The 24911-nt window shown below is 33.1% G+C and overlaps 4 protein-coding genes across 7 annotated transcripts; 2 read left to right on the top strand and 2 right to left on the bottom strand.

Annotated features, from left to right (window-relative positions):
* Positions 1-2768: 2768 nt before the first annotated feature.
* On the bottom strand, positions 2769-3751 carry LOC106758923 (fasciclin-like arabinogalactan protein 12). The gene has a single exon (XM_014641936.2). It carries the CDS (start codon positions 3700-3702, stop codon positions 2887-2889), a length of 816 nt encoding a protein of 271 aa, XP_014497422.1. The 5' UTR covers positions 3703-3751; the 3' UTR covers positions 2769-2886.
* Positions 3752-5016: 1265 nt separating this feature from the next.
* LOC106758584 (fasciclin-like arabinogalactan protein 12) lies at positions 5017-6222 on the bottom strand. The gene has a single exon (XM_014641508.2). It carries the CDS (start codon positions 5988-5990, stop codon positions 5226-5228), a length of 765 nt encoding a protein of 254 aa, XP_014496994.1. The 5' UTR covers positions 5991-6222; the 3' UTR covers positions 5017-5225.
* Positions 6223-11712: 5490 nt separating this feature from the next.
* On the top strand, positions 11713-18173 carry LOC106759271 (beta-galactosidase 8-like). Its single transcript, XM_014642362.2, has 19 exons — positions 11713-12178; positions 12269-12364; positions 12524-12636; positions 12710-12776; positions 12849-12941; positions 13196-13339; positions 13479-13567; positions 13752-13857; positions 13951-14038; positions 14263-14381; positions 14648-14809; positions 15053-15255; positions 15343-15437; positions 16006-16115; positions 16292-16405; positions 16687-16788; positions 16996-17207; positions 17298-17634; positions 17719-18173. The coding sequence occupies exons 1-19, from the start codon at positions 12014-12016 to the stop codon at positions 17824-17826; spliced, it is 2523 nt and encodes an 840-aa protein (XP_014497848.1). The 5' UTR covers positions 11713-12013; the 3' UTR covers positions 17827-18173.
* An 827-nt stretch (positions 18174-19000) lies between these two features.
* On the top strand, positions 19001-24828 carry LOC106759418 (serine/threonine-protein kinase GRIK2). Of its 4 annotated transcripts, none has more exons than XM_014642577.2 (13): positions 19002-19424; positions 19633-19824; positions 19942-20335; positions 20881-20955; positions 21040-21084; positions 21359-21433; positions 22241-22328; positions 22471-22595; positions 23070-23165; positions 23732-23798; positions 23894-24009; positions 24110-24188; positions 24326-24828. In XM_014642577.2, the coding sequence occupies exons 3-13, from the start codon at positions 20018-20020 to the stop codon at positions 24484-24486; spliced, it is 1245 nt and encodes a 414-aa protein (XP_014498063.1). In that variant the 5' UTR covers positions 19002-19424; positions 19633-19824; positions 19942-20017; the 3' UTR covers positions 24487-24828. The 4 variants fall into 4 exon arrangements, with proteins under 4 accessions (XP_022635414.1, XP_014498063.1, XP_014498062.1 ...); XM_014642576.2 differs by having other exon boundaries at positions 19952-20335; XM_022779692.1 differs by having other exon boundaries at positions 19002-19272.
* Positions 24829-24911: the final 83 nt, after the last annotated feature.

Here is a 24911-nt window from a genome sequence, read left to right on the forward strand (position 1 = left end):
TATATATATATATATATATGTATATATATATATTCTTTCTTCATTCTATTGCCAATGAGTGTCCCTAAATAGCAAAAATTTCTCTCAAACTCTATATAGCAAGAATGAGAGACTTATAGATTAATCCAAGGGTCCTAATTTTATGTGAGAATCTTGGTGGATGTTATGTAAATTTAAGTTCACAAGTCCTAAATGATTCGGAATCAACTCTTGTTGTTGGGTCTATTAAGAAAGATGTTATCGATATCAATAATATTTGAGTCCAACTATATACAAAAAGGATTGACACCATTTTCTACACAAAACTTTAAAGTAATGAGTTAATGAGTCTTTTATCATTATATAATACTCTACTTTCTCATTTTTATCCAATGTGTGAAACTTAGACTCACACACTTGAATTTCCAACAATTATCAGATGTTGTTTCACAAATACGAAGTTGATTTTTTTTCATGTCTTCAAGTTTAAGTAGAGTGATAATTCTCTTCAAAAAGATCTTTTGATGTCTTCAAGAAGCGAGTCTTTATCCTAATGGTGTCTCATTATTATAAATGCATGGTGGATTAATTGTATCTTGCAAATGAAACAAGGACAAAAATTATAAAAATAGTATACATATACCTATAAGATGAATAAAACTATCATTGAATTATTAATTAATCTTCCTCAGTACTTTATTGCCCTTTATTCCATGAATATATATGTGGTTGCATCAATGACTATAAATGTCTAGTACAATAATTAATTTTATTAGGGTTTGCAGACAAAATGAGGGTACCTGGTTTCTTGAAAATGTTTGTCCACTTGTCATATTTCATATTTTCTGCTCATCTCTCAATCTCCAATTTAAGAAATATAATTTAAATTAAAAAGTTCAAAATGTGGCTCTTGAATAATGGATTCCAATTTTGTTTAAAGCTTTAAAACTATTTTTTATTTATATATCACATTATTTAATATATTTTTTATAATGCTATAATGGATTAGAGGAATTCATGGTTCTATTTTATAGGTTTCACAAACTTTTTTGAATTAATTTTTTTATTTATTTTTGTTACAATTCCAAATTTTGATTGACATAAGAGGCGATTTCCAGACTATCATTCATTGCCACTCAATGCTCAATAAAAAAAAAAAAAAAATAACGTTAACACCACCACTACCAAATTTGTACACATTATTTATCATTCTCAATCTATTTTTAGAAAATATTTCAACATATATAACATGTAAAACAAGTTCAATATATCTCAGTTTGAAAATGGAATCCTAACAAAAATGTAAACTAATGGCTGCAACATTTTTACCTCTAAGCCTAAAAAGTAAAGATATGTATCCACATTATCATGAGAAGAATAACTAAATTCCACTAGGTTTGGCAATTTTTGCAATTAAACATAAAACAGAAAAAAAAAAACTTTAGAAACAAATTAATATAAACAAAATCACTCCAACATGAAAGAAAAAAATATTATTAAAATCATAAAGAAAATAACCATAAGAAAATATTAAATTACAGACAAAATTTTATAAAACATAATTTACTGACATATATTTTAGAATTTTAATTAGTGACAAAATCTATTGATAAAATGTTTTTGGTAAATAATAATTTTTATTGATGAAAATATTTATCGGTAATGGTTTTGTCAATAACATTTATCGACAATTTATAATGTTTATTGCTTACGCATATTTTTGTTAGTAAATTTTTTCCATAAATTGAATGTTAAAGTTTTTGCTCTTGACTTTAACTATGTTGTTGGGAAATTCATTAATGAATAAGTTTTCTTTTTTTAAATTTATTGGTATGATAGTTCACTTTTTGTAAAATTAGTTGCTTGTTTTTTTTTTTTTTTTTTTATGTGTCACATAGGTTTTCTTTTCATAAAAAGTCTGATGATAATTTATGTGTCACATTAGGTTTTCTTTTCATAAAAAGTCTAATGATAATTTATGGGTAGAACTTGATATAGAAAGAATGGATGAAAGGTGGTGCATCCATGGCTGATGATTTAGAGCTCAACTCACACACAACCGTTTGGATATTATTTGAAGGAGACACATCTTTTACTTACTTTTCAAAATTACACATATTTTTCATATCCTCTTATATACAAATATTTTCCTCTTATATACAAATATTTTTAATAATCTTTTAGGAAAAATGATATTTTGACACCAATTTTTTGACACTGCACATGTGTCAAAATGTGGTTGGACAATTTTAAATTAAAAAAAAAACTTTGGTTTTTTTCTTTCAAATATGCCCTTGTCTCAGTTTTTTTAATTTGAAATCGTCCAATCACGTTTTGACATGTGTGTAGTGTCAAAAATTAGTATCAAAATATTATTTTCCAATCTTTTATTTCAAAGTATGTAACTGTACCTAAATAATAATACTTTATCACTGAAAAAATTACTATATGATTAAAAATATAGATAGGTTGAGTAATTTGCTTCAATGGTTATATGGAATTATAAGGGTCATTGTGCATAGAAAGTCTAATCAGCTTTAATTACAATTACTAACAAAAATTAATTTATAAACAAATTTGTAAGTTTCCTGAATAATTTATATATTTTTATTTTTAAACAAATTCCTTCTAAGACATGTTATTGTGTATATATAATTAATTTTGAAGTGCTAAATTTATTCATTAAAAGGATGAAATATAAATTAATATTAGAGTATTTTTCAATAATTGTTATAGTTATTAGTCTAATATTTTAGAAAAAGATAAAGCTTAAAAGTAAGAAAGTCGAATAGCACTCACAGTTATGAATTCATAAAGATTTCAAATACATAGATAGAAAGATCGCAACCCATCAAAACATAACAGTTAGTTCTTCAATTGGTTGGTATATTCAGACACATCAATTTCCTATATACCCAGAAACCTCAAAAAGACAACACCAAGAACAATAGGCTCCACCCCACTGATTCTCATACCTCCAGAGGTCACAGTGGGAACAACCTGCGTTGACGACCCCGACGATTCTTCGGAGGACGGCGGCTTCACCTTTGCCGGTTCAGGGGCTCTCGCCGTTTCAGTAACCGGCGCCGGCGGCAGAGTTGGTGCAGCCACGATTGTCTTGTTCTTAGTAGGGAAAAACTCGGAAGGAAGAAGCACCTTACCTACCTTGTAAACAGCAAGATGCTTATCCATGTATACGATCCCATTGATGGTGGTGTTAACTTGTCCCGTGGAGATGTTAACGCTGCCCCCGTAACTTATCACGTCGAGCTCCACCTTCCCGGGCTTGTTTCCGGCGAGGGTCCGAACGGGGTTGGTGAGGGTGTCGAAGCTGGCGCTGGAGATGAAGTCCGGGAGGACGTGGAACTGGACGAGCTTCAGTTTCTGGCCGTCGGAGAGCGTGTTTAGGAAGCCTGGTGGGAGCTCCGAGAAGGCGCCGTCTTCGGGTGCGAGAATGGTTAAGCCACCGGATTTTATGGTTATGAGTTGGGAGTTGAGTTGGTTGATGAGTTGCGTGGTTTTCATGAGGCGGAGGAAGATGTTGAAGGAGTTGGTTTGTGTTAGGATTGATGCAATGTCGGTGGCGCCGGGATTGTTGTCGGTGGGAGTGAAGGGTTTTGTTGGGGCGGAGGCCGGCGCGTTGGTGGGAGATAGAGCGGTTAGAGCGGTTGCATGCAAGAGGGAAAAGAGAAGTGCAATGGGAAAAGGAGAGTGTTTTGTCATTTTGGAAAAATTAAGGCTCTAATGTTTGGTTGGTTGATGTGTTGGAAAGATGAAAGGAAGGGATTTATACATTGAGGATTGTTGTGTTGGGATATAATTAAGGTGTTGGATCATTTGAGATGAATATGTGAATAAGACGTGAGAAGAGTCGGATGCATGTGTTGGAAGGGATTAAGGTAAGCTGTCATTCAGGATTGAAACAAGGGAGCACTTTTTTTTTTTTTTTTTTTTACAATCACTTATATAACGATTATATATCATGCTACATTTTAAATATATGAATCAATAAAATAATAATACATCATTTATTATTAAAAAATTATTAAAATATAATGGTTTTAGAAATAATGTTACAGTAAAACCTATAGCAAAAGTATAATGTAGTTTGTTTAGTGGATTGTCTCATGTGTCACGGACATTATAAGGATCTTTTCTTTATAAGTGTCTCGTGCATTGGATCGCAGTATGTAACTTTGAATAAAATATGAAATTCAGATGTGGTAATTTTGTACAAAGAAACAAAAATAGAGGTTGCAGTGGAGCCCTCATACATTTTGGAAACAAATAACTATTCTACAAAAAGTAAATATTTTTTTATACACATTTAATGGTACATTATTTTTTATTTTTTTATTATAATATTAAATAAGTGTAGGTGTCTCAACTCACCATTATCCTTTTATAAATTAGACACGCAAAAATTTCACACCATGGACCATTACAATGAAATGGAGATACAGTTTATAAAAGACATAAAATTCAATGATTCATACATAAAGTAAACAACACATTTTTTTATTGGATAGATCAGAATATCTTTGTTTAATAACAATATAATTAAATTTTGAGTTATGATATAATGTAAGTGTTTTAATTAAATTTTAATTAATTTTTTTATTTTGTCAAGTACTTAATATATTTGTATTTTTTTTGTTGATTCATTTTTACGGGATAATATGACTCTTATTTTTCATTGTCATCTTACTTACTTTTTACTACTTAAATTTAAATGTGAAATTTAACTGTTGATATAAAAATGACAAATGTCTGATTAAAAACATGTTGAATAACTAAAGCCTTATTATCTAATATATTTTTAATATTTTCTCAAACTAAAGAGGCCCTTAGTTAGATAGCCAAATTCTTTCTATCAAGGATCAACGAATACACTGTAGTATATTAGAAAAGTTGTTAACGTTATTCTCCTATCCTACACACTAGAAGAAAAATACCTAAAGAAACTTGTGTCTCATTTTCTGTTGGCAGCTTACAAGAGTACACGAAAATCTCAATATAACACGAGACGCGAACGAGTGAAGAGAAAGAAGTACCTTCAAAATCGAATACATGTTTCACCACGGAGACAAAAAAACCAAAATAAAAATGAAAAAGAAGAAAAATAATCGAAAATGTGCTACAAAAAGTTCACGATTCCCCTTGAATCCAACCAATGACAAAAAAGCAGGTGGAAATTAAGAAAGCACAACAACATTGGAGCCCAGGTAACGTGGTTGGTTTAGGTGTCATGGTGACAATGAGAATACTGCTGCTGCTGTAACTGCAAGGGAGAACCAGATTTTGAGTTTCAAAGTGATAGCAGCAGAAGAGTGGGTATCAGCTGAAGCAGGACCGTCTGTAGATGTCTTAGCAGAAGAAGCCTTAGCCTTTGCAGGTGCAGGAGCAGGTGGTGGAGGCTTGGGAACGAAGAAGTCCCTGGGAAGAAGAACCTTGTCCACTTGATAAATGGCAAGCTGGTGATCGGAGTAGACACTGCCACCAACTGTGGTGTTAACGACGCCGGTTGTCAAGTTCACTTGGTTCCCGGAACTTGTGATGTTCAACGCCAACCTATCAGGGTCATCACCGGCCTGTGTTCTGACGGGGTTGCTTAGAGTGTCGAAGTTTGAGATGGAAACAAACGTGGGCAGCACGTGGAATTGGATGAGCTCGTTCTTCTGTTGGTCGTTGAGGGAGTTGAGGAAGCCAGGTTTGAGGCTTTGGAAGGAATTGTCGTTTGGTGCAAACAGTGTTAAGCCGTTGTTTGAGTTGAGGAGCTGGGCGTTGATCTGGGTTGAGACCTGCGTTGTGGTGAGAAGACGGATTAGGGTGGTGAAGCCTCCTGCCTTTTTGAGGATTCTGATGATGTCTGTGGGGGATGAGGATGGTGATGGTGCTGGGGTTTGAGCTGAAACGGTGGTGGTGTAGGAGAGAAGCATTAGGAGAAGTGAGAGAGAGAGGAGATGGTGTTTCTTCATTTTCATTTTCATCATCATCATCATTAGCAGCATCTTTTGTGTTATGAGAATCAGTGAGTGGAAGAGTGGTCCTTGGTGTTGGAGTGAGGGAAGAGTGTGGAATTTATTGAGGTGTTGATGAGGATGAGGTTGAAATTAGGTGGAATGTTTGGTTAGCATTTAGCAAAGCTTTGGTGTTAGATTATAAGATTGGGCATTATTGAAAGGTGGTGTGTGTGTGTCAATGGAGAGTTGGATTTTGCTTGGAAATGCAGGAAAAACAGTAGAATCTCAAGTGGGGTGTGGGGGCAAAAAAAGATGGCCATGATTGCTTTGCGTTGGCTTGTAAGTTGGAAATTGTTCTGAAATAGGTAAGAGAATCAAAGTGTTTGCTGATATCTTAAGGAACAAGTCCCTAATTTATTTATTTATTTTCCCAGTTTTAGCAAGTTTGATGATGAATTGCTACTTGCTCGGTGTTCAATGCCTGTGGGTCATTGCGTTATTTGTTTTAGCTCATGAAATTTTCTCATTGTCCTATGCATACAAAGAAGGAAATGTTAGTTATTTGACCCCTTCTTTCTGCAACTTTTTATTTTATTGCACCATGAAAGGTTATTTGACAAACACTTATTTTCACTTCATCTTCACCATTCCACTAAGGAAATTTAAGTCGCCAGTGGTTATTTGATTAAGATACTGATTGGTTTGAAGTTACATCTTTAATCATTTATAAAATATAATTATCTTGGTCAGACGTCAGCAAACTGTGCTTAAAGGCTTGATTTGAGTTGACACCAATTTCAATTTTATGTTCTTAAAGAACAATAGTGAAGAGAGAGAGAAAAAAAAAAAAAACAAGTAAATTTTATCATTATGAATCATATCTCATTATATAGGAAAAGGAAATGATCTGAATCCCATTTGCTAGAGAAATGAAAAAGAGGGATCACTCTTCAGCTGCACTCCATTTTAATTGGAAAAGGAGATTCACATATGATTGTGAGTACAAAGATGAAAACTTATAAATTTTTACAGAGTAGAACCTGTTATGTCTTCTTTTTGAGGAATCAAACCAGAAAACATAAGTTTTCACGAACAGAGTTTTGTCATGTGACATGCCTGCTTCACTTGCTTAATGCTTACACCATGAATTACTTAAAAGAAATAAAGTATTCCATCAATTCAATTGGTGGGCAAAAAGTGTGGTCCCAGACAATTAGATCAAAAATTGCACTCCTCATACTTGTTTTAATATTAAATAAAAGATACTGATAATTTTTTATAATTTTTTTAACGAACTTTTTATAATAAAATATGTTTTATTATTTTATTAATCTATTTAAATTTATGTTTAAAAAAATATTTAAAACGAGCACGTCGGAAACTTAATTAAAGTTGTCAAATTTTTTTTTTTAAAAATAGTTAATAAAACAACTTTTTTTTTCAAAACTAAAATTAGCTTCTTGTTCAAATTTTACATAATGTTTCATGTTTTGGAGGTAGAGTTGACACAATACACTCTTTTACATTTTCTCCGATTTACTTTATAATTAATTTTCTTATACTCTTTTTTATATCCAAATTTCAGAGGCCGTACTTATAAAAAACACTTTACTCAAATTAGTAATTTAATTAATCAAAACTATAATAAAATTTTAAATTCACAGTAAATAATATTTATAAATATTGAGTTGAATTTATGATAAATAATAAGCATGATAAGCAGAACTTAACACGAGATCACGTTTCAGATTTTCAGTTTCTCTCATCAAACGCAGCTAAGGCACTGTCGCATTACACAAGCCTGCTACAGAAGCTTTCTATCAAATCTTTCACATTTGTTTGAATATCGATATTAGATGAGTAAGGACAAATAAGACAATTTTATTTTTATTATTTTTTTCAATATTATATTTAAACTATTTATTATTATAACAAAAAATATCCATAATCAATTATAGTCTTTGTTTTTTAATAAATCCTTTTAAAAATTTCACTACATAAGCTTCCTGCTGATTTTATGCCATGATTCGTTATGCTTTTTGTGTCTTTCTTTCCTTACTTCATATCCATAATCAATTATAGTCTTTCTTTCTTTTCTTTTTTTACTTCAATTTTGAATTATACAAAACTTCACATTTATTCTTCTTCTCGTCTTTGATTTTTGATGGGAGAACTCACAACATTACACAAAATTTAATAATAAGTATTATATATATATATATATATATATATATATATATATATATATATATATTCGTAACAGTTAATGGAAAATAAAGAATTAAGTGAAATTGATGAATATAAAAAAATTGACGAGTTGGAAAAGAAAATGAAAACTTGTATAATAAAAGAAGAGTAATTAAAATTTAAAAACTAAGAAAAGGGAAAATATTTTTTTTAAGTTTACCTTATAAACTAAGGATTATACGATTGAATGTTTAAAATTGATAACCAAACATTTTTATCTAACAAAAATCAACAATAAATAAAAAGTTAAAATGAAATGAAAGTGATTAAATATATATTCTAAAAAAATTAATTTTATAAAATTAATGTTTACATAAGAAAATCATACCAGAAAAAAAATGTATAATTAAAATTATAATAGAAGAATATATTAAAGATCTAAGTAAACTTGATATATACTGAATAAGTTAAACAATTAGTAAAAATAATTAATAATTGTGTAATAAAGGAGAATAGAAACAAAAGAAAAAAAAACAAAAAGAACATTAAAAATGAGTTATTTAGGATGACCAACAAATATATAAATATTAATTATTTTTCATGTTTAATTTAAGAAATCAGATATTATTCTGAAATAAGAAAAATTAAAGAAGAAAAAAATGACATGTATTGTTGGCTGGCAGGCACCTGCTTCTTTAATGAAGTGACATTTAGGTAAATGAAATGCATTTTACTTTATATCTCTTTTTACTTTATCTTATTTTATTATTTTAATTTCTTATATTTTAATTAGTTTTGTTACAGCTTAAAAACAATTCAAGAGAAATAGTAAAATTATGTTATAATAGTGTTTTCATCTACGTAAAATTGAATATCATTGATTTTTGTCCCTACATTTGGTAATTGTCCAAATTCATTAGAATTGTTATTTGTCATTGTAGTGGTGTATGAATCAAATTAAAATTAAAAGTGTATTTTAAAAAATATTTTGAAGTAATTAAACATATATATTAGAGTTTTAGGTTCATATAAGATTCATATTGTTAAATTTAATTTAATTTAAAGAAAAATAACATGATTCTATTTTAATAAAAATCGGTACTAAATTAAATATGATGTGAGAAGCGATTGTGAAGGCCAAGTTGTTGAAAATGCATGCTATGGCCAAGTGTCCTGCAATTTGTGTGGCTTTCGTTTCATTGTCCCACGACGTCGTTTTTTAATTTAATTAGGTGATAAAGTGAGTATGAACCCTAATAATAATATTTATGGTGGGCTTGCTGCTTAGGAAATACTCATCCATGGTGCTTGCAAGTTAATGTATTTCATATTCATTCATAAATTCAAGAGATTCAGAAATTAAATAAATAAAGATAAGGAAGAGATCGTTGTCATTTAGGTGTTGTAGTAGATGGATGAAATTGAAGTAAGTGATCAAACGTTGAGTTCTGCCAGTGTGAATTTTTCATTCTGAAATTTTAAATTCCACATTAATTATTAATTGTTTATTTTTATAGAATGTAAAATTTTGAATATCTTTATTTTACTTTTACCTTTATTTGAAATATTGATTCTTTTTAAATCATTAAGAAACTTTTACTTATAATTTTTTTTATAGTGATTTTATTAGAGTTGTCAAAACGTGTAATCCGACTCGACCCGGCTCGGTCTATCAGGAGTTGATCACTTAGTGAGTCAATCCAACTCGGCTTGTTTATTAGCGAGTTAAAAAAATTTGAACTCGATCCGACCCACCACGGGTTGGTGGGTAAACGGGTTGAGTCACTGACCCACTTAATTACATTTTTTTTTAAATATAAAAAAAATACAAACTTTTTATAATTCAAACCTAAACAAATTTCACTCCAAAATTTCACTTCCAACATGGATGTTTAATTAATTTTAAAAATAGAGAACCTAAATAATTTTTTCAAGCAAAAAATAATAATAAATATTTTTTTATAAAATTAAAATTAAATTTTAATAAAACAAAATTAGGTAGGTGGGTTGATGGGCCAATCCGGCCCACCACGGGTTCAACCCGCATGAGCCGGGTTGAAATCTGACCCGCATAAATAAATACAATTTTTCAAACCCAACCCGGCTCAAACCCGTGATGGACTGGATTGGTCTGCGGATTGTGACCCATTTTAACAGCTCTAGTATGTATATTATTTTCTTTTATAAATTGTTGGTCTTTATATTTTCACAATTATTTTATATATTAACATGACGAAATTTGTTAAAAAATAACTTTAAATTTAATTTAATTTCTATAAAATAGATTTTTAATAAAATTTACACTCGTATATGTATATTCTAACTGATTAAGTTAAAACTTTTAACATAATTCATGTAAGTTTTTAGAATATTAAATATGTGCTTTTTCAAAAGAAAAAAAACGAAAAGTATACAAAATGAGAAAAGAAGAACATTAAGTTATCATGCTTTTTTTAAACTAAATAAGTTTGTAATGATTGAACTTCAATGTTTAGAAAAATAGAATCTTATTCATATATATAATTATGGTAATAGAACTTAGATAAGTGTTATTGTGTTTAAATTTTTTTTTCTATGAAAGGTTTTGTCTTATAAAACATTTTAAGACCATCCACCCTATTGGTCATAAAACCTTTAGAAATATTCTTTATCAAACCACATCCTCCAATAACCATGGATGAGGAAGAAAAAACAATAAAAACAAGACATTTTTTTATAAAACATAATGTTCTTCACATCCACCAAATGTGAGCTACAATTATTGACAAAAAAGTTAGAACCCTTTGTGCTTAAATTATTAACCACAATATTCCACTTATTTTATTTCCCTCACACACTATTTAGTATAATTTTCTTAGTTTTATTTTATGTTTATAGAAAAAAGGTGATTAACTATACTCTTCTTTTACTAACACATCTAACATAGAATTTGGTGAAGAAAAAAAGTTAGAAGAATGAAGAGAAATATAAGGAACAAAAATAAGGATATTAATTTTGAAAAATCAAATAAGGATATTAATTTTGAAACATGTGAATGTTAGAGACCATTTTTGATTGAAGGAAGTAAAGTTAACATAAGACACAAACAAAACGATGCTTCATGCAATGCAACTGAGTCCAAATAAATACGGTAAAAAGAACAAAAAAGTAGGGTGAATAAATATGGTCTGAAACATGTTGGTGAGTTACAGTTGCCATACCTGTGTTTTTGTCTCCCCTACCTAAACTATACTTAGATTTTGTCACAAATCTTAACATAAGCAATTTCCAATCTATAATATACCTTTTATTATTGTCCTAAGTCATGAAAGTCACCACTTACTGCTTCTCCCTTCTCCACCATATCCTACTTTCCTTTTTAACTACCCATTTTTGACCGCCATTGCTATAATAAGACCCCTGTTCCTATGCTCCACCCTTCACCGTTGACTCGCCGACAGACCAAAACGACAAGCTCACCGACAAACCATTTTTTCTTTGTTGACACACACATCTGACACCTGGAGTGTCTTTTTCTCACAGCAGAATAAATGACAAATAACAAATAAATCATAAATGTACATATATAGCTTGTTAGCTCAACTTTTCACTCTACTTCTTCTCCCATTTGATTCCCTTCCCTCTCTCCAAGTTTTATTATCTCTTTCAGTTCAACCACTTTTACTTCCCATTTATATATCTCTCTGGAAAGCGGCATTTGCATTTCACACGCATGTGAGGCACGGCACAAGTAACAAATCAAGCAAAGCAAGATCGCTTTGCATTGTGTTAACAAACAAGGCAACCCCATTGTTTGTTGCCATTTTGGTTTCAATAAAGCCTCCTCCTTTTCTTGTGGGTTTGCTCCTTTCTCTCTGAGGTGCCAAAACTCTACCAGACAAAATATGAGAGCGGCGCATGTTGTGATGGTTTTGTTTTGGTTTCTCAGTATCCACACTCCCGGGTTGTTCTGTGCCAATGTGCAGTATGATCACAGAGCATTAGTCATCGATGGCAAACGCAGGGTCTTGATCTCCGGTTCCATTCATTACCCTCGTAGTACTCCAGAGGTTTCTCTCTCTCTCTCTCTCTCTCTCTCTCTCTCTCTCTCTCTCTGTGACTTCTTCGTGGTTTTTGAACTTAGAAGGGAAATGTTGCAGATGTGGCCTGACCTTATTCAAAAATCCAAAGATGGAGGATTGGATGTAATAGAGACTTATGTTTTCTGGAACATACACGAACCAGTTCGAGCACAGGTTATGATTGTTCTCTTTCCATTTTGAATTCTTTTTTTTTTTTTTAATTTTGCATTCTCCTATGGCTTCCAGTATCAGCATTGCATTTGTTAAAGCATGAACTATTGAGCAGTTTGTTTGTGTGATTTTGGATGAAAAGACTAACAAAAAAATTGGCAGTATGACTTTGATGGGAGGAAGGACTTGGTGAAATTTGTGAAGACAGTGGCAGCGGCCGGTCTCTATGTGCATCTCCGCATTGGTCCATACGTTTGTGCTGAATGGAACTATGGGTAAAGTTTGTTCCTTTTGTGTTATATTTTCTGGGGGTGTTCATGTCTAATTCGGGGTTTCATTTTTCAACAGTGGTTTCCCTCTTTGGTTGCACTTCATTCCGGGAATCAAGTTCCGAACTGATAATGAGCCATTCAAGGTAATCCTCCTCCTTCTGCTTTGTGCTGCTGTCCTTGGATTCGAGTTTACTCACCAACAACTTTGTTTTCAGGCAGAAATGAAGCGGTTCACTGCCAAAATTGTTGATATGATGAAGCAAGAGAACCTATATGCGTCACAGGGAGGACCTATTATTTTATCTCAGGTTTCTCTTCTTTTAATTTAATAAGAATTTAATCATAATTAATTGATAGTTATAATAACTATCTTGCATGTCACACCTAACACTTTCTAATCAAGGGCAAAAATCTTTACATTGGTGGTACTTACAGATTAGTCTCATTTAATAAAAACACGTTCTTTTTGTTTAAAAGAAATTGCTAACATCCAGATTTAGAGGTATGACTGTAAATTGCAATAGTTTGTCAATATGCTAATGTTAGTACTTTCAATTGCCAGATTGAAAATGAGTATGGAAACATTGATTCTTCCTACGGTGCTGCGGGAAAATCCTACATCAAGTGGGCTGCAACTATGGCTACATCTCTTGATACAGGGGTTCCTTGGGTCATGTGTCAACAAGCTGATGCTCCTGATCCAATTGTAGGTTTTGTCCTGTTTATTTTTCAACATCAAGGGTTGGTGGTTTCTGTTTTACTAGATTGCTTGTCTTCGTTGAAGGAGAAATCAGGGTGTTCTGTCTACATTCTTTTTACTTTATTGATACTGTAGCAACCCGCAGATTAATACATGCAATGGATTTTACTGCGATCAATTTACACCAAACTCTAACACAAAACCAAAAATGTGGACTGAGAATTGGAGTGGATGGTTAGCATCTTTTTCTATTTAAGTCAGTTAGTTATTTCAATGAAATATATCCCTTGAAATGTTATCTGATTAGTTTTTGTATCTCATATTAGAGTCTATTTTTTTTTCTTTATTTTTCTCTATTTTCTGAACTTTTTTGGAATAAGGCTTTGTTTCTATTGTTTTAAATTCTTTGGAATGGTAGGTTTCTTTCATTTGGTGGTGCTGTTCCTTTCAGACCTGTGGAAGATCTTGCATTTGCTGTGGCACGCTTTTTTCAGCGAGGAGGAACATTTCAAAATTACTATATGGTAATGCAACCTTACATGTGATGTCTGCATTTCATTTGATATCATTCTTCGAGAAAGAATATGATACCATTAATATTGCTTGCTTTCAAACAGTACCATGGAGGGACCAACTTTGACCGAACTTCTGGTGGACCTTTCATTGCTACAAGTTATGATTATGATGCACCAATTGATGAGTATGGTATGCACTCATTCTTCCTTCATATTAAATTTATTTTATTGACATTGCAGACATCACAGTTATGCTACCAACTGTCAGTTGAGGGCTCCTTAGCTTCCATATGCATTGAAGAAGTTGGATGAACAGTATTTTGCATGTAGAATTTATTAATTTTTTGTATAAGACAAATTACACTGGACAAATTTGTGTGGGTTTTTAAAAATTATCTCTACCATATGCTTCAGGAATTGTTAGACAGCCTAAGTGGGGTCACCTTAAAGATGTTCATAAGGCCATAAAGCTTTGTGAAGAAGCATTAATAGCTACTGATCCATCAATTGTATCCCTTGGTCCAAACCTTGAGGTATGAATGGTTTATGTCTTTGGATGGAATTTCTTTATAAACTTATTTGTAATGCTCCTTATTTATAAATTTTATGTAAGTTTCTTTCCCTTGAAATACCCGGTAATAATGGAATGCTAACTTGATTATGAATTGGTACACTGGCGACCTCCTTTTGCAATAATGCTATTGCATGCTGATGCTTATCTTTTTTCTGCATTACCACGTATATGCTTTATGAAAAATTAGTCTCTCCACAATGTATCTTTTTACTGTCTAAACCACAGGCTGCAGTTTATAAGACAGGATCTGTATGTTCAGCGTTCCTTGCTAATGTAGACACCAAATCTGATGTAACGGTAAATTTCAGTGGCAACTCATATCACTTGCCTGCATGGTCTGTGAGCATCTTACCAGACTGCAAAAATGTAGTGCTTAACACTGCAAAGGTTCGCCTCATCAACTTCTTTTTCATGTTAATGTGGCTTCACTATTAAGTGGCTCCCAAACATTAAATGTGTTGCTGGTTGATTTTCCCTATCTAATAAATAGTTTAATTGACTGGAGTTAATATGAAAGTGCAATGAATATAGCCATTTTGTGATTAATGCATCTATAGTAAAAAAAAAGATTGTTTTTTGCTAGTCCAAGAAGCAAGTAGCATATAATTAAAATCACATTTTTCATGGCAGATTAATTCTGCTACTTCAGTTTCAAGCTTCACAAAAGAATCTTCAAAACAAGATGTTGGTTCTTCAGAAACTTCTAGTACAGGATGGAGTTGGATAAGTGAACCAGTGGGTGTTTCAAAGGCCGATACATTCTCACAAAATGGATTATTGGAGCAAATAAATACAACTGCTGATAAAAGTGATTACTTGTGGTACTCATTAAGGTAGATAATAGGCCTACATGTTGAAAGACATTTCCTCTGACCTTAATTCTCTGTCTTGTTAACACTGTTATTTGTTGTTTCTTAAAGCATTGATCATAACGATGGTGCTAGTTCTCAGACTTCCCTTCATATTGAGTCGCTTGGTCATGGCCTTCATGCTTTCGTCAATGGGAAGCTTGCAGGTAAATAAAAGTAAAACTGATGATATATTGGGGTAACTATGTATCTACAATACAAGCTCTTTCTTCCTGAATATTCTTATGTTTTTGTTTATATAATTGAGATTCATATTTAATTGCTGGTTATGTTGACTTTGGTAAGTCAGAATTGAAAATTGCAGACATAATTAATTCTTGGCTGATGAACAAAATCAATTTAAATCAAATTACATCTAGTTGTATGACCTTAGAACATTATAATGTATCTAACCCAAATGAAAATCAAATCTGTTGAATCATACGAAACACTAAGTACTGGCCTGTTGTACAGGAACCGGAATCTCTATATTTAAATAATGTGGAGAAGAGGATCCACCAAATCTTAACATGATCATAATTTTGAGTCTTTGTTGTTATGCAAAATTTCAGTCTCTTTAAAGATGAGAGAAAATAAAATCTAAGGTTAATCTGAAATCAAGTAAGGACATAAGAACGTTGCTCCTTCCTGAAATGTTCAGAGTTTACTCTTTCAATTAAGTTCTTCTTGAATTACTTAATTTTAATTATCTGCCATATATTGAAAACTTCTCAGGGAGTCAAGCAGGCAACAGTGGCAAAGCTAGGTTCACTGTGGACATCCCTGTCACCCTAGTGGCTGGAAAGAACACAATTGATCTGTTGAGTTTAACTGTGGGACTTCAGGTTAAATTTTCCACACCATACTATATAAACAAATTTACAAGATATGAAATTATTTTTTTATAGTATGCAATTATGCATTGGCTTGTTAGTTTCAGTTCCACATTATCATTCTTGCTCGTCCAGTGATTTATATCAGTGATCACTAACATCAACTAATTAAATCTTATACACAACAGAACTATGGAGCATTTTTTGACTTATCAGGAGCGGGGATCACTGGTCCAGTGGTACTGAAAGGTTTGGAGAATGCCAGTACACTTGATCTCTCCTCCCAGAAGTGGACATATCAAGTCAGTTTTCTCATTTGGTTAAATTCCATTCTTTCTCCTTTGTATATAACTTAATCAAGTAAACATTGGTGAGATTCATGTAATGCTTAAGTGTACTTGTATGTTACAATCATTTTCTCTATTCCCGCCAATGAATTTCATAGATCAATAAGTTCATGATAGAAGAATAGTGCTATTTTTTAGTTCAGGAGCCTAGAAGATGTAAAACTGAAGTAAATTGGATTCCATATTTCCGTTTTGGTTAAAATCATAGAATGCAGTCTTAAATTTTTATGATACAGGTTGGACTCAAAGGTGAAGACTTAGGCCTGTCTAGTGGAAGTTCTGAACAGTGGAATTCGCAGTCTACCTTCCCTAAGAACCAACCTTTGACTTGGTACAAGGTAATATGATTTTCATTTCCTCGTTTTACTGGTTATGAATAAGGGAATTTAGAATTATTACAATTCCCATATCTTCGTATAGTTTTACCAGCAATGTCTTCAGCTGTTTTCTTCAACTTGCATTAGCATAAAATCATTAAAATGAAGGGAATGCTATGTTGGGAAAAACACTTCTGCTACTAACTAATGTAGTTCATGTTGGATCAGACAACCTTTGCTGCTCCATCCGGCACAAGTCCAGTTGCAATTGACTTCACGGGAATGAGGAAAGGTGAGGCTTGGGTGAATGGGCAGAGCATTGGCCGCTACTGGCCTACATTTGTAGCTTCAGATGCTGGTTGCACAGACTCTTGCAATTATAGAGGACCTTACAGTGCATCCAAATGCCGCAGGAATTGTGGAAAACCATCACAGACACTGTAAGTGATGGATATCATAAATGAGTGAAGTTGAAAAACGAAAATAATCTTTGGTTGATAATATCATTGAGGCACTCACTAATCCTGCAGGTATCATGTACCACGATCGTGGTTGAAACCAAGTGGCAACATCCTTGTTTTATTTGAGGAAAAGGGAGGTGATCCAACACAAATATCTTTTGTCACAAAACAGATAGAAAGTTTGTGTGCACATGTATCTGATTCTCATCCACCACCAGTAGAATTGTGGAACTCATACACAGAATCAGGAAGAGACGTAGGTCCTGTACTATCACTCACATGCCCTCAGCATAATCAGGTCATCTCTTCCATTAAATTTGCAAGCTACGGAACCCCCCTTGGAACTTGTGGGAACTTTTACCATGGACGCTGCAGCAGCAACAAGGCTTTGTCCATAGTGCAGAAGGTGTTATTTAGCTTCCTCTTTCTCTTGTTACATTGATATGTTTTCTATTTGGTTTAGACTGACTCATGAAATGATTTTAAACAGGCCTGCATTGGATCAAGCAGTTGTAGCGTTGGAGTGTCAATTGATACATTTGGAGATCCTTGTAGAGGAGTTGCAAAGAGTTTAGCTGTTGAAGCTACCTGTGCATAGACAGAGACATGTTGCTACAAGAACACTCCTCAATTGTCTCAAGATGATTCCTGCTAATAAGTCACAGTAGATTTTCAATCCAGGAACATCCATGAAAAATTGTCAACTATAACAGTCTAGTCTCAAGTCAAGTGCAATAAAAAAAAAAGTCTTAGCCAATACAAGATACGCCAAAAATGGCATTTTTATTTATGAAAAAGATGACTGATTTCCCCAACTTGCAAGACAAGTTGCTCTCATGATTGGTGTGAGGAAAGTGAACAGTAAAATGTTGAAACTTAGGAATATAGACTTTTCTTCGTGAGACAAGTTGGATTGACGTAATCGTATGGGAAAATTTACTGAAATGTAAAAGCATGTGTTGAGCATTTGAAATTAACAAGTTTGATATGTAAAAATTGTTAAGATATGAAAAATATTTTATTAATAGATATTAGACAATGAATATTATGTATCATTCGTTGTCTGGTCACTATCGAATTATATCTCAGCATGAAGAAAGTGTGTTAGAAGTCTCGTATAGATTATAAATAAGATCAATTTATAAGATATAAGTGAAATACAAATCTCATCATACAAGTTTTTTTGATCTTAAATTAAGTCTAAATTCACTTTCTAATAAAAATCAACTCAATGTGTTGCAATGTCATCAAGAAATGAACAAGTCTTAACATGTGACAATTTGTTTCTGAAAAATGTCTTATTTGTCGTGATTAATATCAATATTAAAGTTACTACAGCAAATTGTGAAAACATAAGAAAGAAGAAAACCTTCTCCGAATATAAGATGTGATTTATATTTTTAAAGTATTAAATAATATGTACTTAGTTTCCAATTGATTATTTTTACAAAATATTACGTGTAACAAAATGTTACATTAGTTTGTAAAAATAACAAATAAAAAAATCTCATATTTGAGTGTAAAGAAAACTATACTTCCCAACTAGTTGACTTGAAGATTAAAATTTGGACCTCTAAAAAATGATTTGGCAGAAAGTGATATAAATGGGTATAAGTTATTATTAAAATTTAATAGTTGAAGAAATTGGATTTTGATTATAATTGTGATGAAGTATTAAAATTGATTTAAAGTAGAAAAATGCGTTTATGGCGTGGCTAATAATAATGAGAAATGGCGTGCAAGAAACAGTTATAAATTGTATTTATAGTCTGAAAAAATGAGTGATGCCGAATGTGGCCAACCTGTTACCGTTGTTGGATTCCTCCTAAAAATTGAACAAAATTTTTAATTGCTATACTGCCCCTCTTTTTAGCTTCGCACTTTCACAATATCCTGTATTTATTCATTTTTTTCTTCACTCTCTTCCTGCCCGACCGATCGATTTCCTCCGCCTAGGGTTTTTCCGCATTCCGATTTTCCATTCCAACTTTTCTCCTCCCCATCCACAACTGCAATTGCAATAGGGTTTTCGTTTCCTTCTGTGGTAATTGCAACTCTCTCGATTCAATTTTGCATTTAGGGTTCCGAGTCTTACTCTGAAGGCCGTCGATTCGTGCTGGAATTCTAGATTTACGGAACCGCAGGGATAGGGTTCTTCCATTTTGTCATTTTCCCCCTGGAGGAAAAGAGGGAGGGGTAAATTATTGAACTTTTATTTATAATTAGAGTTATTATTATTATTATTATAATAATAATAATAATAGACCCAGCCGTTGACGTTTCTCTTTGATGGCGTCCAGGGCTTCTGTTCTCTTCTTATTTCTATTTTCCCTTTATTTTATTAATCTTTAGTTTTTATTTTTTATAATTTTTAAAAAATTTCCTGTTCCTGTTTGTGTAAAAGGTCAACGAATTGTTGGTGGTGAGTTGTGGGCTGAGCCTACAACCGTTACTATAAACTGGAGCTATCGCAATGTTGGGTGTGAATCGCTGCGGCTTTAATTTCTGTAGCCGTTTTCTCCACCTGGCCGAATGGCATCCATTAGAATAGTAATGTTAAACGGGGCTTGAGGCCCTTCTCTTCCTCTCATATCAGGTAAACATCTTCTCTTAAAGGGATAATAAGTACAATCCATGTTTTTTGTGATTGTGCTTAATCCTTGCAGCTGTGTTGAGGTAACCTACTCATTTGATGAGATTCCTATTGTGAAAGCAATTTGCAGGGTCAGCAGAGACAATTTAGTAATTAGGATATTGGCTTTCGCCGTTTGAGGTGAGTTACTGCTGTGATGGGAGATTATAAGAGATTTTCATTTTCCAAAATGATTGGCTGCTGTGGTTGCTTCGGATTTGTGAAAAAACCTAGACGGCGTCGGGCGAAGCGTAGCATCAACAATTTTCTCTCCCATGGCCTATTATATGATGGAGAAACTGAAGGTGATGAGTCGTTTAGTGGTGATGTTACTAGTAACGCCACCAGTGGAGATGATAACGAGGCGCATGCTGTACGGAATCGTTCGGAGGATATTTTGAACTTTAGAGCTGAGAATGGCATGGTTTGTAGGCCACATCCTGTCAAGGAGACTTTTGAACTTGTTCGCTCAGAGGTATATGTGGACTTAGCTTTTTAGTTTTTTCTCAGTTTATAGTCAAACGTAAAACGTCGAGACTAGGTTGACTAGTTTTGATATGCGAGTGATATTGGGATCATTATTAGTGAATAGTGAAGTCATGTGTGTTTTGATCACTTTATGGTATCAAAACCTTTGCCTGAATATTTGTGAAATTTATTTAATATAGTTAGAAAATAATTGCTTTTAATTTTTAATTACCCGTACATGATAAAGGGAAATTGGGTTTCACACTATTTTACCATTTTTGGTCGTATGACATTGTATTAAGGCTAAACATTGAAATGGTTGGTGTAAATATTTTTGTCTAGTTGTTGATTTGTTCTCTTTCCTGCATTTGCAAGTTGTAACCATAAATTTAGAGAGATTACTTTACATCTTACATGGTAATCTTGGTCTCGATTTTTTCGTCCATCCTTACCTGAAAGTTTTTAACTGTATTCAGGCAAAACGTCTGTACTGTGTTGAATATCTTCATTTTTTTTATCACGGTCTTTATTTAAATGTTTTCATTCCTTCAGGATGAATATGGGAACAAGATGATAAATGAATACATCCGAGAGTACAAAATTGGTTCTGGAAGCTATGCCAAAGTGGTAAGCTTAGTTTTTGAGAAGTTATGCTTCGTCTATGCTCATTGGATCCACTGTCCTGAGTCCCTTCCCTTATACAAATTGCAGGCTCTTTATCGAAGTTGCTTTGACGGAAATCACTATGCAATTAAGGTATGAACACTTTTTGGAGTGAATATGCAGATTATTTTATTATAGCAGGTTTTAACAGGACAGTAGTCACTGCTCCTGATAGTCGGGAAGTGTGACACTGGTAGATTGTTGAGCCAGCTAAATTGCATTCTATATTACTTTAAGAGACTGAAAAGAACATAAGAACTCAAATCAAAAGCTCTCTTCTTCATGACAACATGCGTGTGTGAAATGTCATTATCGTGACAAAGGGCAAAGATAGTCATTTATTGAGGTTAACTTTTTTGAACTGCAGTCCTTTCACAAGTCTCATTTACAAAAGCTTCGCGTTGCACCCTTTGAGACTGCCATGACTGATGTTCTAAGGGAGGTATATATTTAGTATCTTTCTATGAACAATTAGGGAGTTCTCATTTCATGGTCGGATCATCGGCCTTTTCTTTTTAACAACTTCAATCATAATTTGTGGTAGAAATATAGTCCACGTGTGAATTTTCATTGAACCTGATAACACGTTGGTTGTTACCTGGCAGCTATTGGCTAGCCACCAACTGCTTCATATGGCTCTTTAACTTCACTAACAGTATATGGAAACTACTAAATTTTCTGCTCCTATTGATTTTCTGTTCTTATGGAATATATTGTCGTCTGTGATTTTTTTATACCATAGCATGCATATAGGTCAGTTTTGGAAAATGGAAGCTTTTTTTTTTGTTCCTGGTGCTTTTTTATGTTCCATTTTCTTAGAATTTTAGCTTAGGGCATGACACAACCCCAAAAGCTAGCTCATAGGGTGAGGGTTGTTCCTCATTTATATATTCTATCTAGGCACTATTCCTAGTTAGTGTGAGACTTGAGCTTTTCCTTATACTCCATCTCACGCCTACTATTATTGGGCTTGGTGTGTGGATAATATGGTAAATGACCACGTCGGATTTAGGACAGGCTCTTATATGTTCTTAAAATTTGAATCTTAACCTAATTCAACCTCAAAAGCTAGTCATGTGCAATTTGTTTCTTCCAATAAATTTTAATATTTTTAATCTTTTGCCAAGAGTTTGCTTTTTATTTTTCTTCCAACGTTGTTCTTTTTATGATTTATTATAATGTTTAACTCATTTATTGGGATGTTCTTTACTGTCCCTGCAGTATTTTAATAGCCATACATTATTTTCAGGTACTGATTATGAAAATGGTGGAACATCCTAATATAGTCAATCTCATTGAAGTTATTGATGACCCAGAGTCAGATGACTTCTACATGGGTACCAAATACTAGTGTCTTGGTTTTTTAATTTAGATAGATTGTTCCTGTAACTTGTTCTTATGTATTTGAACCTGAACCTCAAGTTTTAATAAGAATCACTATTAAGTACTCTGTTTAACTACTGTTTTTTACTTTTACAGTACTTGAATATGTGGAAGGCAAATGGGTCTGTGAGGGTACAGGTCGTCCTTGTGCATTAGGTGAAGAGACCGCTAGGAAATACTTGCGTGATATAGTCTCGGGATTAACATATCTCCATGCTCACGTATTATCTCTCAACCAAATCTTATTGTGGTTAATGATGACTCAGTGCCCCCCTCACACGAACGCACATTTTGACCTTCAATCACATGCCTGTAGTTTTTATAGTTATTTTAGTTCATGTCTTTCACTTTTCTATGCTTCTTTTGTAGAAAAAAAAAAAAACATTTATGAGTTGAATTGCAAATAGACACTGCTCAATTTTTTGTTCAGGCGATTTGTACGTTGATGTATGTTATCCTTCTCAGACTTGCAATCAGTTTTGTCTGTCAACTTGAAGCTGCTAATATTTATTTATGTTTGCCTATATTTGGCTGAAGCATATTTTTCCATATTAATAGAACATATATTAGATATGTGTGCTTAAAAACTGGAACCAGCATATCATTTATTGGACATGCTCAGACTCATTGATGTAACATGCTTCAAAATAGTTTGACCATGTTGCTATGATGATTCAATATTTGTTTTAATGCAGAATATAGTGCATGGGGATATAAAACCTGATAATCTGTTGATCACTCGTCATGGCAAAGTAAAGATAGTGGATTTCAGTGTCAGCCAGGCTTTTGAGGTGATGTAATTACTAAACTCAAAAGTTCTTGAAAAGATGTGAAAGCTGATTATTTACTCCAGGCTTCTCATATTATTTTACTTGTGTATTGGAAATTTGATACTTGAAAGGACATTATTTTTTGAGGGAGTTTGAAATTTGATTGGTTAAAGGAAAGCTGGTGAGTGTATCCTGTTAAGGCGTCCTCGAAAGCTGGAAGTCATTAATATGTGAATTACATTATTTTTGTTGTATTTTTTACTTCATTGTGCTGATAGTACACGTCTCTGCAACAAATCCTTAGGATTTTGACTCCATTCTTGAAACTATCACGGAAATAGGTCCATAGTTGTTATTATGACACTTAGTTTTCTTTCTTGGGGCTAACTATAAGAATCTAGCTTGTATGAGAATGGGGGCAGAACCTAGGAAGTTGAAAACGATCAATCAGGGAGAACTTTTTTTACTACTAATTAATGTGTTTGACATCTCCTAGCACATTCCTGTGATATATTGGTGACATCACATGTGTAGATATAATATCAACTAATAAGGAATCAATACCTTACCTTGATTTCGTTTTGCAGGATGGCAATGATGAACTTCGTCGATCACCTGGCACCCCTGTTTTCACTGCACCAGAATGTTGTTTAGGTTAGAGGTTTGCTTTCAAGCTTGCAAGACCCTTCTGTGTGGACTATATGAAAAGTACATCTTCTCACTGCAGTTTTGTTTTTGATATTATTTAGGTCTTACTTATCATGGTAAAGCTTCTGACACGTGGGCCGTAGGAGTTACTTTGTACTGTATGATATTGGGTGAATACCCATTTCTTGGAGATACACTTCAAGATACATATGACAAAGTATATTAACTTAACCTCAGATATTGTTACGTAGAATTCATATTACGGGTTTTTTATCCTATCACAGAAATCTGAGCTTGCTGCTTTCTTCCTTGTCCAGATAGTCAATGATCCTTTAGTTCTGCCAGATGACATTAATCCCCAGTTAAAGAACTTAATAGAAGGATTACTGTGCAAAGGTATTCGGCATTCAAGTTTTCACAGGCGTAACTGTATATATTTCCTGTGGTTTTGCTGACGTAATTTTATCATCATCCTAATTTTTATTTTTGGGGGCATCATTTTATATTGTTCCCACCTTACCTGTGTTATGCAGACCCAGAAAAAAGGATGACATTGGGCGATGTTGCGGAGCATGTCTGGGTTATTGGAAATGATGGGCCGCTTCCTGGGTACTTATGTTGGTGCAAACGCAAGAGCCTGTTGGCTGCTGATTTTGATGCGAGCAATATACCACCATTGCTTGATCCACATTGATTGTAAGTTGGGCTTCTTATGTACAGTGTGGAAAGGCCCATTAATTTATCTGCTACTTGGACCCCACGGAGGGAGGGATGATATGATTAAAAGGGGTCTCCAAAGAATCCTTGGAATTTAAGCAAATACAGGTCATGTTGTCGACGATAAGTAGCCAACTAAATCATGTTTATTTTTGTGTTATGAAAAGAAGCATTTGGTGTCTGCGGACATAGAGGTCTTGTATACGGCTCTTTCGCATAGAACGAGTTTTTTTATTTTTTTCTTTTTTGTCTCAAACACGTGCCGAATTGTGTTCAGTTCATATTCTATACATCATATATAATATATAATATTACATTCCTTGGAGTGTTTTGCTTACATAGATGACATGGTTTGGTTTAAGATTCAAAGAATATGATTATTCAACGATCCACGCTAAGCTT

Source organism: Vigna radiata, chromosome 4 (genome assembly GCF_000741045.1).
Source record: "Vigna radiata var. radiata cultivar VC1973A chromosome 4, Vradiata_ver6, whole genome shotgun sequence".
Lineage (NCBI taxonomy): Eukaryota > Viridiplantae > Streptophyta > Magnoliopsida > Fabales > Fabaceae > Vigna > Vigna radiata.

Coding starts and splice junctions, on each gene's coding strand:
- LOC106758923 (XM_014641936.2), bottom strand. CDS start 3,702: ATGACAAAACACTCTCCTTTTCCCATTGCACTTCTCTTTTCCCTCTTG.
- LOC106759271 (XM_014642362.2), top strand. CDS start 12,014: ATGAGAGCGGCGCATGTTGTGATGGTTTTGTTTTGGTTTCTCAGTATC. Junction 12,179..12,268: donor ACCCTCGTAGTACTCCAGAG/GTTTCTCTCTCT, acceptor GAAATGTTGCAG/ATGTGGCCTGACCTTATTCA. Junction 17,635..17,718: donor CTTTGTCCATAGTGCAGAAG/GTGTTATTTAGC, acceptor GATTTTAAACAG/GCCTGCATTGGATCAAGCAG.
- LOC106759418 (XM_014642577.2), top strand. CDS start 20,018: ATGGGAGATTATAAGAGATTTTCATTTTCCAAAATGATTGGCTGCTGT. Junction 23,166..23,731: donor GTGTCAGCCAGGCTTTTGAG/GTGATGTAATTA, acceptor TTCGTTTTGCAG/GATGGCAATGATGAACTTCG. Junction 24,189..24,325: donor AGAAGGATTACTGTGCAAAG/GTATTCGGCATT, acceptor TGTGTTATGCAG/ACCCAGAAAAAAGGATGACA.
- LOC106758584 (XM_014641508.2), bottom strand. CDS start 5,990: ATGCTGCTAATGATGATGATGATGAAAATGAAAATGAAGAAACACCAT.